General features: G+C 38.7%; 1 protein-coding gene across 1 annotated transcript in view; it reads right to left on the bottom strand.

Moving 5' to 3' along the window:
* The window catches only part of LOC126298556 (uncharacterized), a 902,811-nt gene that overhangs the window by 426,235 nt on the left and 459,314 nt on the right, over window positions 1-17,262 (bottom strand). Inside the window, exon 3 of the mRNA XM_049989913.1 lies at window positions 13,069-13,196. Coding sequence (XP_049845870.1) covers window positions 13,069-13,196 — 128 coding nt within the window. The remainder of the gene's footprint in view (window positions 1-13,068; window positions 13,197-17,262) is intronic.

Here is a 17,262-nt window from a genome sequence, read left to right as displayed (position 1 = left end):
ATTGACTATAACCCGACAACGAATAAAGCTATGTTTAAAATAACAATGGCATTGTTTTTTCTGGTGAAATTCTCTATCTGTTTGATTTGTCACATGACCACATTGCCATTTGAAATTTTGGAGTTGAATCCAAGATGGCGGCTTTCAAGATGGCCGCCATGTTGCTGGCATAGCCTATAAAGTTTCCCCCTTCCCGTTTCTCGTGTGTAGGGGCTCTGTTTCCTTGTTTGCTACTCCATTTGGATTTTATCAGGGTGTTTCCTTACTTTTGGACCACCCTGTACATTTCGCGTCTGGACCACAGAAATAAGGTTCGAGAAATTAGGGCTCACACGGAGGAATATAGACAGTCTTTTTCCTCTCTCTCTAGTTGCGAATGGAACAGGAAAGGAAACGACTAGTTGGGGTACAGGGTGCTCTCCACCACGCACAATGCGATGGCTTGCAGTGTATGTATGTAGATGTAGATTTGTTAGGCAAGTGTTAACATTTATGCAACTAGTAATGCTTCAAAATATGATTACCAGTATTTATGTGTTTACAAATTTGTTGTCTGTGAAAAATGAAAGAATAAGCTTCACCTTGTGTGCTACATGTTTGGCGAAATTCCTTGTGTAACAGCTGCATTTGTTATCGTTTTTTAATGTCGTCCCACAAAAAGAGATCTAAGGGCGTTACCAGCTGCTCCTCCGCAAACTATTGTAGCACATCCAGGTAGATGTTAGCTGTTACAGATTTTTTGACAAAAACATGAAACTACACCAAAAATTCATTTTACGAGAATCCCTAACATGACCTAAGGGAAATGTTGACTTTCCTCACATTATGCTCGTTATGGAATATAGCGTTATCTGAAAGAAATCGAAGAAAATTCTTTGCATATACACATTGATGGTACCAATATCACAGACGAAAATGCTGTTCGACAATATCAATCGTCTGGAACCTACGCAGAGTTTTCAGAAATAGTTTTAAAAGCTTTTAAGGGCGTTGGAGGGTAGGCTGTAATGAGAAATAATTGTTAAGAAAAAAATTCGTTACGTTGCGCCCTTTCCAAGTTACTTTGCATTTGAGTTAGCCCATCAGACCTTTGTGCACTCAAATTCATGTGACCCACCAGAGACGGTGTCACCAAACATATTCTTTGGTTTCCTAACACCGAACAAGAGAGCACTACAATAAATGACCGTGGGACAGCATTAAGGAATGAATGGTCTCGTGTATTATCATCTATTCTATGGGAACAACTGACACTAACTGTATCTTGCAGGCCGCTTGAATTTGAGCATGCAATGGCCTGATTGCCTAACTTGAATGCTAATTAACTCAAAAACCGAGTACCACATCGAATTTTTTCATAACAATTATGACTCAAGACCACCTTCCCTCCAACATCCGTAACTAACTACTTCAAACTGTTTCTGATCACCCTGTATTTACAATTCCTTACACTGTAGTCCTAGGAATCCCCAATTCATGAGAGGCAATTCAAGGAGATTTGAAAGGCCATCCTATTCGTTAAAGATTAAACACACTACCAGTCTCTTTAAAATTCATGTACCACACATTAATACTGGTGCTTCTCTTTCACCAGAGAACACACTACACCTTCTCTTTCCACGATAGCATTTTAGAACAATGGCTGTTATTGTACTCTTTACCTGCAAACAAGTTTAGTGATAATTATATTATTCCATTTTTTTAAAATTTGCAAAATAAATACAGATAATTTAGACACACCTTGTATATTGATTACTATGTCCTCAGTGACTTCACAACAGCTCCATTATGGAAAAATAATTACATTTACCCAACAGTATATTTACGCACAACTGTAATGTCGAAGAGTTCTACCTCAGGTGTAGGTAATTCTGAGTGATGCTGTACCACACATAGCTTTAAAACGCATGAAAATTCTTTGTGAAGAAACGATTTGTAAGTGTATATCATATATTTCCTAAAAGGTATATACATGCTCACAGCACGCTGTATAGTTGGGCTAGGATATTCCAGTTGCTATACATCTTAATTATTTCAGGTAGCCTAGTAGCACAGGACGTGATACAGAACATTGCATGTCATTCATTGTGTGAAAGTATTATATTCTCAGTCATCACCACCATATTGAATCCCAGATCTCAGGGTAAACCTATACATTTACCTTCTACATTATACCAGACAACCATAGCAAGGTATTGATAGCAGCAACAGTTGAAGTATATCCCTATTGTGTGGTATAGAACAGTCCGAGATCCCTGCGTGTGAGGCAGTTTATTTACACATAGTCTCAGTATTAGATGTTTTAATATATGCACTGCAAATGTCGGGAGTACAGGGATGAAGGTATGGCTTTCATATCAATGTTTGAACTTCTAGAGTTTTTTTTAAATAGGCAGATTACTGATAATGTTTATTTGTGTACAATGTAAAGTGGCTATAAGTCAACACACTGTCTCGCGCTCAGATAACGACATCTCATGCGATGCTATATTTATGAGAAAATCAAGACACATGTACGTCCAGTCCTGGTAAACGTCGCAATTGGAATCGTGCGCACACCAGGCAACCTACTTCTCAAACAACACAAGCTGCAGTGCATGATGACATTGACAATGGTGCGACGATGGTGTAACACCAGTGTGACACTGGTGGAACACTGGTGCAATATCTGATTGTTCGGATAATTTTGGAATATTTTGTTACAGCAATAAAATCTGATAAAATGGCCTTCTCACTGCAGAGCACAGATCTTGAATGATTTCTAATGGATGAAAGCAAAACTGGGGGATGGGATGGAATTTGATTATCATTGGATGAACTATCCATCCCCTCCCCTCTCCCCCTTTCGTCTCCTGCTCCACCTCTCCAGGGTGACCTAGCTACATGTCATCAGTGATCTTGAATATAACATACACAGATGTAATATGAAACTGGCCAAAAACTGCTGACAGATGATGATTCAGCGTATTTGGCCAGAACCCACTGTGCCCATTTGTTAATCAAGACTGAGAATCATCATAAACTTCGTTCTGTTTGCTTATAGTTTGAATTACTTTCCAGTCAACTCTATGGAAATCGTTAGTACAGAATACCGACAAAAATTAGTATCATTCGTGTTATATTAAAGCTGGAGAAACTTATTTTTCTCAACCTAGGACATTGTTCCCTCTCTTACAAAAGTACTCCTCCAAGTGCATTTACAGTGTTATGTGTATGCAAAAGAGAACTCGAAGTGGATGAGCTCAAAGTCAAAATACGCGAATTGGAGTATTTGGCGAAAACAAATGGTATGAAGGAAGAATGTAATCTGCTGCAGGTGCGCAAACGAGGATAAAAATTACTTTAAGCACAGTATATCGAAAAACCTGGATGCAAGTGGGAGGATACAACGTATAATCAATTGCTATAGGTACCAATTGAAAGTGGTTGTACAACACAGTATGATATGATAGACCCAAGGATATCTACTATATTAGTGGGTACAATTACCTAAATGTAGTGTTCTCGACAATGTGTATCTAGTAACAGGGAAACCATTTACAAAGTTACGGTCCGATGGAATAACTACATTTAATGGTCGTTCGTTTGATACAGTGGTAAACTTACAAGTTCTGTATGCAAATTCCGCTAGAATATGGGGCAGTGTAAACATCTTACACCTAAGAAGATGAGGAATGTCTTAACTATTTTACTATGCAGGAAATAGGAGGCAAAATTAATATTCCTAAAGCCACTCAGTTGTAAGAACTATTCTACAAAGTGTTTCGTGTATGACACAAGCATTATCTGTAGTGTCGTGCGGATTGCAGTAACAGGGAAACAGGCTCGAATCAATGACCAATAAGATGAAATTAATAACCTATCAGGGAGTCACTGTAATTTTCGACTAGCTTTGAAAAGTATTTGACAGTGGCTAATTGAAAGTGTTCCACCTCTTTCTTGTTACCTATATGAATCTCACTGGTAGCAGTTATTAATCTACATTCTATAAAAGAATGGTCACGGAGTTTTAATGCATCTATTATGAATAAAATTCACTTTATGAATGCGTGTTAAGTTCAGATGTTAAAACTAGTCTTCAGCATTTTATGCCAACAAAAGTGCCATATAATTTTTTCTGTCAGTCCTTGCAAAATGTACCTTGACCAGCAAGACAGCTCAGCAGTACCAATTAGTGAGCCACATGTGTTTTGTGCTGTTATATAAAATGGTATAGACAATTTTTGGTTTCTTTGAAGTGCTATATTTCCTTGGCATAAATTTCGATCTATACTCATCACCAAGTATAACTTCACCTATAAGTTAGTGCTGTAGCATCAATAAAATGAGCCATATGTATTTTGTACTGTCATTTTTTTTAGATTTTTTACTCTTAATTTGAGAGTAAACAGTCGTGTTTAGGTGTCAAAAGTACCTTAGGCCGTAATATACATTGGTAGTGTTAACAAAGTGAGTCATCAGTGTCTTTTAGTGTTACAGAAAAATAATATAGTCAGTTTAGACTTGGAAAAAAACATGGTGAAATCAACGTTGAGAGTCCTGTGTGCCTTGCATGAAGTAGGGTACAAAAATGGAATTATTATCGTGTTTGGGCACCAAGGGGACACTATGTGGAAGTACAGTGTACAAGATGGAAAGATCTGGGTTGTATGTTGCTTGCTTTTTTTAAATGGCCAGTAAAAAGCTAAAAACGTTGTGTGTTGGCTTAGAAGTTCTCTGATTAGCCAGTTTCCAAGAAACTGGTGTGGCTTACGAGAGGGGAGTGAGGAGATGGGATAGGAAGAGGAGTTGAGGGGAAGGCAGTCAGAGATTAAATTTCTGCGATTTTGGTGCACAATAGGGATAGGAAAAACGAACTACTGTTGTAATATGTTTGGAGACAAAGATATAACTAGCAGAGCAATATGGCTGCCACCTGCAGCTACTCAGCGAAGACATCCTTAACTCGGTGTCCTGGCGACACTGAGTACAACGCTGCCAAGTGCAGGCTGGCAGAATTTGGTGTAATTTGTAAAAAAAAAAAAAAAAAAACCGTTGCATTCCTATTACTTTAGTGGAAATGGAAAGTAAGACAGAAAATAGTGTCTGGACATAAATTTTATGCATTAGTGCTCATAATGTTTTGTCCAACCTCTGTATTTGAAATCTTGTGCAAAGTTTAGCTCCTAATAAACGAAGTGAACATAAGTGTGTCTTCAAAGCCATCTTTTTGACTGTAAAAATTTAAATGAAATGCCTTGCTTCATGGGCCTTGTGAGTTTTATGTAACTAGCTTGTTTCCTAAATGGAGCTGCAGTTTTGAAAACAGTTTTGTTCAATGGCCTACACATCCGTTCAAATGTATAACAAACTAGTTAAATCTCTGACTATTTATTTTCTGCAGTAGGTGTAATATCTATAAGCGCATATTATCTAGAAGGCGTGCAGTCATTCCAAATGAACGCGTGTTGTTAGAATGGGAGAAAAGTCTTGTAGTATGATGCACTCTCGCGGTCAACTGCATCCTTTGTATTCGTATGAATTTTAATCTTCTCTTTGACCTGTTCATTGTCTACAGTACATACTTCACTGTATGTCCTGGTTTTTCGTTCATCGACGTGTTTGTCCTATAGGCCATTCCAGAGATCAGGTTTCTTGACTATATATTATAGTAACAACAGAACTGATACACTTCCAAAATTTCCGCCAGTTACTGGCCCTACACAAAAATCTGGACTGACGTAGTTGATGATAAATCCAACAGGTTTTAAAACTCAATATTGCAATTGCAGATTTAAATCTGGGGTCCCCTGTTTCAAATAGTGCAGCTGCCTGACAATATAAACGGTGATAAAGAATAATTAATATGCTCAAACCAACGTAATTGAGATGAGTCTGTAGAGGGTGCGTGAACATAAGGTATTCCCATTTATCAAGCATATGTTTTAGTCTGATATGTCAATGCTAATATACCGAAGGAATTATTCCTGTTGATTTCGAAGGATAAATTCCTGTGGAATTTATTAAATGTTGTCGATAAATATATTAATATTGATTTCTGAAAACCATGACAGATCGAGTCAACAGAAATAAGGAGAAGTGCAAAATAAATTTGAGAAGAGAAATATTTGTTATTGAAATTTTTCAGGTGTTGAAGATAACTCTTCCAAAGCTGGCAATAAGTTGTGAATTTACAAGTATATCACTTAGAACGAGGCTTTAAACTTCACGCTTGCCGTCGTAGGTAGGTTATTTTTAATGAATTATGCGTGAATGTAAATGATTTTGAGAGAAAGATAGGTGAAGAGTGTTTTTTATAATATGTGTTCATATATTGGTCGCTTGTGAACGGGAGTAGTTCTCAGCAATCAATCAAAACAAATTTATTGGTCAGTCAGAATTGTCTTAGGAGGGCTGGAGCAGGCAACAGGTTTCTACAGTAGTTGCACACGAAATAATCCTACGTAGCATATTAACAGACGTCCGTGTATAAACATGGGCGCTACAGGTTGATATCGTGTAACCGTGATGTCTGTGCAGTGCATCCAAACTGTCAAGCTGAGTAGACGATACTGTTTTAGCAGATTCCTATTTTGAGTTAACTGTATTTTAACTTTAGCTCGAGTGCTAGTGAACTGGGCGTAAACGGAAACTTCTTCGTTCCCGTACAGAAATAGCGCCAAATACCTTGTTAAACAGATTTAATTACATGCCTTAAGTAACGAAATGTGATTTTTATGCGCTGCGTATAATAATCTGCACAACGTCATGTATTTAGCAAGTTCCCAGTTATAAAATAAGACAAAAAGAACAACAAGGATTCGGAATTCCCTGGTTTTGAACCAGAAGTGCTGTGATGACATCAAAAATTGTGATATATGTGTCCTTTACCCATTAAAAAGTAACACTAAGTGATGACAAGAAACGAATTAATTGTTGCGGAAGATCACCGAGTTTGGCCAATCTTCGGCAATAATGCCATTTTAAAGTACACTCTTTAGTTCTACTGCAAGGGGGAAATCCATTACTTTTCTGTGTGAAAGTTTTCACGCAAATACTTTGCTATTGGAAAGAACAAATAAATGTGAAATAAAAACATCTTTAGGTTATTGCTGCCTTTAGAAAGTGGCCTAAAAATATTGACCTGTTTATGCATTTATCGGAAAATGGCCACACTAAACGTTTTCGCAATATCCATGCTTTTATTGCTCACCGTGTGCGTACTTGCCTTGGCTTATCTGCGAGAGGTCGCCGTCACACTGCTGAACGCAATATTTACCTGATGCCGTTAAAGATACAAGCTTTTGTTACCTCCATTTGCATTTATACTGGGTACTGTACGTGGTTTTGACGTTATGATTAGAGAAGAAACACTGACACAAAGATTTCCTAATTATAATATGCTGCGGGCTTTGTACACATCACGTGAAATCGTTTACACGCGAGGAAATACAAACAAAGCTTGTTTTCAGGCATGGAGCAAGTGGAAACAAGATTGTAGCAAATTTCGCATAGTGACCGATATACCTAACCCTTTTCTCGCTGTTATCATAATAACTTGAGAATAACTGGCGAAAAACAGTGTCTGTGACTGAGAAAGACAAATAAATATGTCTTTTGTAACTGTTAATCATTTTCAGTCCGATAATTTTCATTTCTCTGCGCGTAAACGATGTCACACACCAACAATGTAACATATAATGCCACATAATATTAAAGTTGTTGTTTTTTTTTTTTTTTTTTTTTTTTTTTTTTTTTTTTTTTTTTTTTTTTTTTTACAGTTCGTTCAGAGATTCTGTTTTACAAGCTTGGGCGTTCTTATGTTGAAGGGTAACCTCTCGAAGTTAAGAAAAAGAACATTGCACTATATAAAGTACAGGTATTATTCAAGATAACTGAAAAACATGCTGTCCTGCGTTCGACACACCAATAATGCAATAAATTACTGTTGTTGTCTGTATTCATTGAAGTGTTAGTAGATCATGTTACCAAATAAGGCATCCGCTAGTGAAGATATCCTTACTTGCTACTGGTATTTCTCTGCCTTTGCGTGCAGCAGCAGTTGTAGCAGCCTTAACTTCTATTTCAGATTATTAGCTGCAGTTAGACCTCCCGTTTATATGTAGATTTAAATACAAGTCTTTTACTCTAGGGGTATGGATATTTTGAATGATAATATTAGGTATAAAAAACAGCCGTGTCAATTTACCTATGGTTTAAGAAGTGCCTGAAGAAGCGTGTTAATGTGTAAAACCACATTGTCAAGTGCAGATCCAGTGCATAATTTTAAAGCCTTACTATGCAAATGTTTTGTTGTTGGTGCTGTTTACGAGTTATTCGATATCAGCGCTCAAAACCTTTGAACGGATACATTACCTCGATATTTTTCATAGATGCTGACGTTAATCTAGAACAGTCCCACAATCGTTTATTTCAGTACCACGCATGCTATAATTATCATTAAACACATTATTATTAAGTCATGAAAATCTTGAATTGTAAGTCTAAGCGGTTTAATACAGGAGTTCGTGAGAAGGGTGTTTCAACTGACATCTCGGCGCCATACCTTATAACTCTTTGTATAGACAGCTATTATGGAATTTTAGTTGCCGTTTACGATTTTTTTTTGTGCCTCCCTTGAATCGCAAGCATACACTGACCGAATACTCTGCAACATTCCTGCACCGCAACAGAAATTGTTAATGCACCAATTTCCAGTGGTTTAGAACTGTGTTTGTTGACTGCTTCAGGAATAACTTAGCGCGAAGAGAATGGCGGAGACGAAAGCTGCAGGAGAAACGCGAGCGCAAAACAGGACTCGATGAAAACTCAAGGGTGTAACGTTTACTGATACATTAATGACAGCAAACATTCCGAAACAAGGACAGTATTTGCCTGTGGGCGCCGTGTGGGGGATGTCGGCAGACAGACGCCTATGTAGCTCGCAGTGGTGCTAGATGAAACTGTAAGCTCGTGCACACACAAAATTATAATACTCTGTGAGAGTGACAGATAGACAAGAAAGTGCTTCAAGAGAAAAGGTGCACATACTTTCACAAGACATATTTACACACATAGAACATATGCTGTAACTTTTGCGATAAACATGAGTTAGAAGCACATTTGTTACTTTGAATGTCACTGACAGATATCGCAGTCTGCTGTATAACTGAGCAAATAATCCGGAAACCTAAAAGATATTCTTTATCAACAATTACTCTAAATTTGTTCGATAAGAACAACAGCGTCGGAGAGCCCCGTGTATTCTACACAGAGAAAACGGTGAGGTAAATGTAAGATGTTTCAGGATCACGTCCACTCAACACAAAATATATTCTCCAAAAATTTCTGATCTGACAAACGTTACACTTTCTCGAATTTTCAGAGCATGCAAAATTGCTTTGTCATATAAGATGGGAAAACGATTCTACACGGAGGGGGCATACAAACTGTCTGGATCGCACAATCTACTACTCTGTTAAGAGGTGTGACACTGTTGAGTAGTGACTTCTATAGTCCAACGTTACAGAAAAACAAACTGAACAGTTGTTAGTATGATGCCACACTAGAAGACTGTCATCAGTAATTATATGCAACGCACATACTATTATCACGCAGTGTTGCATCATAGTTGCTGATAAACACGACTGCCTATAAACTGCGGATTGAAATGGTAACAATAATGCTGCTTTTGAATAGATTTCTCCTGGAGGAAGTACCCATACACTTTCTCGCTTCTGAATTTACTGTCTTACTGTTCGTTTGCAGAATAAGGGAAACAGACTCTTTTAAGAGGAAATGATGTTTCACCATGAATGGGTATAATTTTCCTCTACTGTGTTAATATTTAGGTGATAATGAGTGAATGCAAAACGAAAGATGCGATAGTAGGAATAGTGAAGTCACGGTAAAGATCTCACAGACGTTGAAAGGTAGTATGAAATCACTGTAAGCTAATAATATTTAGGTGATAATGAGTGAATGCAAAACGAAAGATGCGATAGTAGGAATAGTGAAGTCACAGTAAAGATCTCACAGACGTTGAAAGGCAGTATGAAATCACTGTAAGCTAATAACATTTAGGTGATAATGAGTGAATGCAAAAAGGAAAGATGCGATAGTAGGAATAGTGAAGTCACAGTAAAGATCTCACAGACGTTGAAAGGTAGTATGAAATCACTGTAAGCTAATTAGGTAAACTATGAGTTAAAATTGTCACCTGTCTGTACCGCAGAACAAAACAATTTAGTGATACAACTGGGCTGGGCATCGAAACGGAAGTATAACTCCTGTATGCGTAATCTGATGATGAAAATAAACGTTTCCCATACATGACTAATAATGGAGCAGAAGAAATAACCAAACGCTTAGAGGTGCAGAGACATAACAGAAGTTACTTGTTCATTAATGGAAGGCATAAACTTCCTTCTGTTACTTTCAAGGCAGAAACTAATTTTTCATAGTGTATGACGAAGTAGCTTGAGCTACCATTCCAGAATAATAGAGGAATGGAATAATTCTGGGTCAGTTTGCATGTTGTACAATGTGGTAAAGGCACTGAAGAGCACAACCGCTACGTTAACTGCAAAATAATGAAATTGAAATAATGACCCACAAATATTCACATCGCGGGTAGTCCATACTGAATTTTAATAAATTTAGAGAAACTAGACCTACAAGTGCAGAAGTATGCACAGCAGCTACTTCGAGATGAGACTGAGCATAGGTGCTACACCTTAATGTTTAGAATAAATTTTCTAACATTATTTTATGCTGCCAACTCCGCCACATAAATGCGTGCTAATAATCTCAAAGCAATTAAATTTCATACGAAACACTAGGTTTGTCATCAAATTAGTTCGCTCTAATCTCTGTCGACCTCCTATTATTTCTTTCCTCCCGCTGTTCTCTTTCGTGACTCTTGGCATTATGCATACTCTGAAAATTTAGAAAGCCATTTGTGTTGACTCACGATCATGTTAACAAAATTCTCGTACTCTTTCGCAGAGGACGGTGACTTGCGTCGACACCATTGTTCTTACCGTTTCCGACTGCCTTGCTCTACGTCACGTTCAGATCTCGGAAGAGAACAGAACATTCGCATCGCGGCCAGACTTTTCGTGAGGGTGTGTGTCGTGAAGGTCTCTGCTTGAGGTTTACATTCCAAATACTGTGCCTGAACTGTTCACTTTTCATGCCACATACGTTTTCCGTGCACGCTAGTGGTTCACGAAATAAAGTATTGGGATGTCCATCCACCAGAAATAAGTCTAAGACCATCTGCTTATCAGAAGATATCATCTTTGATTCTGATTTTCCTTTCTTGTTGTGATTGTCAAGTGAGAAACGCGGTATTATCTGACTGTGTCACTTAAAATAATACTATATACAGGATGTAACGAAAATTATGTGTAATACTTATGAATCTGGTTCTTCGTGTAAAAACAAAAATAAAAGCTCACATAGTTAGGGTCCGGAAATGCGTAGTTTCCGAGTTTTATAAAATCCATTATTGCATTTTGTGGAAAATTATCATGACAAGACTGTCTCTGTGTATGGATGTAATTTAACTCTTACATCTTACAAAAAGTAATTAAAAACAACAAACAACCACCGTTAATAACGCTGTTTATTAGCACCGTAAGTGGTTTCAAACCAACAGATCAATCATCGCAAGGCCGTTCAGTTTTACTTTCTCATATCAATTCTGCCGGACACAAGATATCAACTGTTTCTGAGTGTTGCGAAAGTTTTTAGGGTGATAGCGGCATACAGCAAGAAGCTACATTATAGATCGGAATGTCTTATTTTAATCAGATTTAATAGTGAGCTAAAACAACATGAACACCTCTCTAAAGTAAGAACTAGGTTCCATTTGTGATATTTACATACAACATCCTTCGTTATTTTCAAGGCGATGACTGTTTTAAACATATTTTTCTTTCGCGGAATAGTATGCAAAATTAAGAACGTTGGAAACGGAGGCAGTGCAGATCACAACACACACACACATACCTTAGCGTATCGTAACATCTAGAGTAGCGTAATTAGTGATACGATAAGGGCTTTTCGATCGTCCTTTGCCTTGCCCATATTTGTCGTTATATGGACGACTACAACATATTTTGAGAGGTGTTGTCTGATAGTTATTAGTCGGAAACGAAGCATATTCGGACCAGTACTAATAAGCTTATGTTTCCGTGATTTTGTACGTCCTATGTTGTCGTATCAAAACCTCGCTAAAAACTAGCTGCTGACTGGAAACGTTGGCCGTATTAAAATAAAATGTTTAATATACAGGTAAAGAAAAGGTGTGTCGAGCTCAGTTGCAATTGTTACTCACAAATGTGCCAAGAAATCTGTATCTTCTGCAATATTTCGTAATTAGCACCACAAGAAGAGCTACATTATTAAGTGTTTATTTTCGACAGAGTCTGAAAACATGTAAAGAACTAAGTTAATTTCAGGGAAATAAAATAAAAAAATACGAAATCAATAGACAGTAGTTTCCATTTACTGCTTTTAGGCTAAAAGTCTGTAACAACTTCCCATTACGTCTGGTGGATGGACGGGTGGGAAGGATCAGAAATGCAATGCTAAATACGAGAGGGTGAATTTTTGTGATTTCTAACATAAAGCAGGACACATGGAACATATCAATGTAAACTTAATTCACAAACAGAAACACTGTGACAAATATTAAAGTATAACTTATCTGAATCAGAATGATATTTCAATTTAGGAAATATGGATCGCATCTGATTTAGTTCAACACAAACACTGTTTCCGAGAGGTCATAGACATGTCGCCGTCATCGAACTGGTGACAAGGTGCTTGTCATTAGCAGTGCTGTCACAGTTTCTTCGCGGGAACATTGCTTGTGAGAACTTGTATGAACAATTGTGAGACTTTTCAAATACGCTATTTAAAGGAATCCATGTTTACTGTATTTTTATTATCTCGAAAATCATCATTACTGTCATGCAATTATAACATAAAAGGAGTGCCTCAGTACCGTTTTTGACTGCCAATTTAACCTATCTCGCTTTATATTTTTAATTCATGCTTCATGTTGAGCTGCTTACTTACCGACGCAAGGATTGTGATTAACCATCGTAAATATCCGATCACAGCGCCTCTTCATATGATTATTTGGACATATGCAACCAAACATTGGAGACAATCTCAGTTTGGTCCAAGCTTCATGACACAAGTCTCTGAAACAACAAAAATATTACATGCAAATAAATAAGAAGCCAACGAAAACAGCGTACATGTGACAACAAAGTAACGTACATTCATAATTTAACCAAAAAGTTTTTCCATCAGACATTTTAAAATAATGCAAACGTATCTTAAATGCCTTGTAATTTAGTGATAACTTATTGTAACTCTTAGTGCAAGCTCCAACTTTTTCCGGTCATCCAGCACTGTCGGCGTACATCAGATGGTTTTCTAGTTATTGAAGAAAAAGGAAAAGGAAAAAAATATTTTGTTGTAATGGTGATAGCAGTATCAGTGTTTTATTAATGAATTTAATGGAATTTTAAACGATAGAAGTAATTAATAATCAAATAAGTGTGTAAGAATTATGTGTCAAATAATAAAAGCTTGTTAGGCAAAACACGGCTGAAAGTTAATATGAATCGTTCACAAAATGCTATCAAAGTGTAATCAGTTTTCTTCCTGGTAGAAGTAATGAATGTAATCATGACGCAGTAACACACGTTTAATATGTGCTACTGTCGATCAGTTTATAGGTTTTATGCGCATAAATTATTAAAAATAAGCGCTATTAAATTTAGATATTTGTTTCACCACGTCGCGCCTGAAACTAATACCCATGCATTGTATATTTATCGAGGAGAGTGAAAACTGTGTGACACTGTGTAGAGATCTACATATATACTCTGTAAACCAAGTGAAGTGCATGGCAGAGAGAACGTTCCATTGTAACAGTTAGTAGGGTTTCTTCCCGTTCCGTTCACGTGTGGAGCGTCGGAAGAATGATTGTGTGAATGTCTCCGTGTGTGCTGTAATTATTCTAATCTTATCGTCACGATCCCTATGTGGGTGATACGTAGGGAGTTGTAGTAAATTCCTAGTCATCACTTAAACTCGGTTCTTGAAACTTCGTTAGCAGACATTCTCCGGATAGTTTACGTCTATCTTCAGGAGACTGGTAGCTCAGTTTCTTCAGTATCTTTGTGACACTCTCCCACGGATGAAACAAACATGTGATCATTCGTGCTGCCCTTCCGTGTATACGTTCAATATCCCCTGTTAGTCCTATTTGGTACGGGTCCCACACATTTGAGTAGAATCGGTCGCACGAGTGATCTGTAAGCAATCTCCTTTGTAGAATGATTGCACTGGGACACATCAAAGTTGCTGCTACATGTGACAAATATTTTTCATCCAAGATAACACGCTGCGTCCTCCGTACCAAAACGTTCTCAATCTGCCCACAAATTTCAATTGACACCCCATACCATCTTAGTTTTGAAAATAAGCGCAGGTGTGGTATTGCGTCAAGTGCTTTTTGGAAATAAGAAATACGGCATCCAACTGACTGCCTTGATCCGAGGCTTTCAATATGTCTTGTGAGAAAAGACCTAGTTAGATTTCACATGATATACGGGGTGTTACAAAAAGGTACGGCCAAACTTTCAGGAAACATTCCTCACACACAAAGAAAGAAAATATGTTTTGTGGACATGTGTCCGGAAACGCTTAATTTCCATGTTAGAGCTCATTTTAGTTTGTTCTTCCACCTACGCTCAATGGAGCACGTTATCATGATTTCATACGGGATACTCTACCTGTGCTGCTACAACATGTGCCTTTACAAGTACGACACAACATGTGGTTCATGCACGGTGGAGCTCCTGCACATTTCAGTCGAAGTGTTCGTACGCTTCTCAACAAAAGATTCGGTGACCAATGGATTGGTAGAGTCGGACCAATTCCATGCCTGCACGCTCTCCTGACCTCAACCCTCTTGTCTTTCATTTATGGGGGCATTTGAAAGCTCTTGTCTACGCAACCCCGGTACTAAATTAGAGACTCTTCGTGCTCGTATTGTGGACGGCTGTGATACAATACGCCATTCTCCAGGGCTGCATCAGCACATCAGGGATTCCATGCGACGGAGGGTGGATGCATGTATCCTCGCTAACAGAGGAAATTTTGAACATCTCCTGTAACACAGTGTTTGAAGTCAGCTTTGGAGTATGGAGATTACTCAGGTCGACATTTTTAATGTCCAACCAGTCATGTATTTGTATTCTTAGTCACGTCCTCCAAGCGTAGCTAAAAGTAGCATCATTTGTCAACTGTAACAGTAGAAGGGATGTAGAAATATCAACTAATATTGTATTTCAGAATTACTGCTTACAACAAAATATCTTAGCAAACTGAATTAACGCTACAAGATATAAAAGTGCGTGTCACAATATTACATTGTCCAATAACATTGTGACCACCACGTGTGTTCGACGTCAACGTACAGTAACCAATCACAGACAGCAGGTGGCAGCACCGGCAGTGGAGGATTTATAAAACGTGTGGAGCGGCGGAATAAACGGTGCGCTCGTTACTGTAATGCGGAAACGGAGCGATTTACCTGATAATCATTGGCTTTCGAGCCAACGGTGCAAGCATTTCCGAAACGACTATGTTTGTAAACCGTACGCGTGCCGCCGTGTTTGAAGTATACCGTGCATGGCAACCTGGTGCTATCCAAAACTGCGCCGAGGCAACCGTGGTGCAGCATGGGCCATAGACGACAAGGCTGAAAGGCTGCCGCGGAGATTTGTATGGGCGAGTAGACGTGCAACTATTGAGCAACTGACTACCCAAATGAACAGAAGGGCTACCAACAGTGTCTTCTCAACGCCGTTCAGCGAACGTTGCTTTCTATGGGCCTCCGCAGCAAGCGTCTGGCTCGCTCGTTCATGCTGACTGCTGTTCATCGGCGACGAAGGCTGGAATTTTGCACGCGGGTGCACAACTGGACATCAGATGACTGGTGACAGGAGGCCTTTTCAGATGAAACACGTTTTATCCTCCATTGGACAAATGGCCGTTGGTGTGTACGGCATGAAACGTCTGAAAGGAAACACAATGCAACAGTCGTCGGCAGGGTTCAGGTCGGGGGGGGGGGATTATGGTCTGGGGAATATTTTCGTGACATTCTGTAGGTGATTTCGTCTGGAACGTACAAGAGATCAGCACAAGTATGCAACTATCCTTAGGGACCATGTGCACCCACAAAGTTGGCTTCTCCCTGGCACTATAGCACCTACCAACCTGACAATGCAGCGTGCCACACAGCTGTAAGTGTGTGATAGTGGTGTGAAGAGCCCTAGAATGAGTTAACTGTGCTCCCTGACTAGCAACCTCCGCCCCCCCCCCCCCCCGGATTTCAACCCAATGGAGCACCTGTGGGGCCATCTCGATCGGGATGTATGCTCCGTGGAGCCTCAACCGAGAAATTTAGCGTAACTGCCCACGGCACTGAGTGTGCTTGGCTCCACATCGCTGTCGATACCTTCCAGACCCTCAGAGACTCTCGTCCTGCACATTAATGTCACAGGACAGTGTAATCAGTAGTGTAAAGTAAAATGTCTTCACATTTGGTAAGATATTAGTATTTACAGTTTATAATTTAATTTTTCTATCTTCATTGTATTGCTCGGTAAATTTATTGACGTATAAACAACAAACTTCCTCGACTTCAGAAACCATTGAATCCTCTTTTACTATCATCTGATAGTGACGGTACATTTATTGGTATCGAACTGATGTACCAGACTGCTGTAATTTAGAATGTACACAACATATGTCACTGCAAACCTGTTAATGACGTGTGTCTTGCAGGTTGCCGCCCCCGGTAGCTGATTGGTCAACGCGTCAGAATGTCATTCCTAAGGGCCCGTGTTCGATTTCCGACTGAGTCGGAGATTTTCTCCGCTCAGGGACTCAGTATTGTGTTGTCCTAATCATCATCATTTCATCCCCATCGACGCGCAAGTCGCCGAAGTGGCGTCAAATAGAAAGACTTGCACCAGGCGAACGGTCTACCCGACGGGAGGCCCTCGTCACACGACATTTCATTTCCGTGTGTCAATTACTACAAATTGTTCTAATTCGATGAATGTTTTCAAGTAATAATTCCTTGCTATGCGAGGTGTAGTCATAAAGTTTTTAATATCACCTAGAAAAAATCATGAATCGTCGAAAAGATAATCTTCTTATCGATATATTTAGTCTTCAAATCAA

The sequence above is a fragment of the Schistocerca gregaria genome, chromosome X, assembly GCF_023897955.1.
Source record: "Schistocerca gregaria isolate iqSchGreg1 chromosome X, iqSchGreg1.2, whole genome shotgun sequence".
In the NCBI taxonomy this organism is placed as follows: domain Eukaryota; kingdom Metazoa; phylum Arthropoda; class Insecta; order Orthoptera; family Acrididae; genus Schistocerca; species Schistocerca gregaria.
This window is presented reverse-complemented; position numbering and strand designations above follow the sequence as displayed.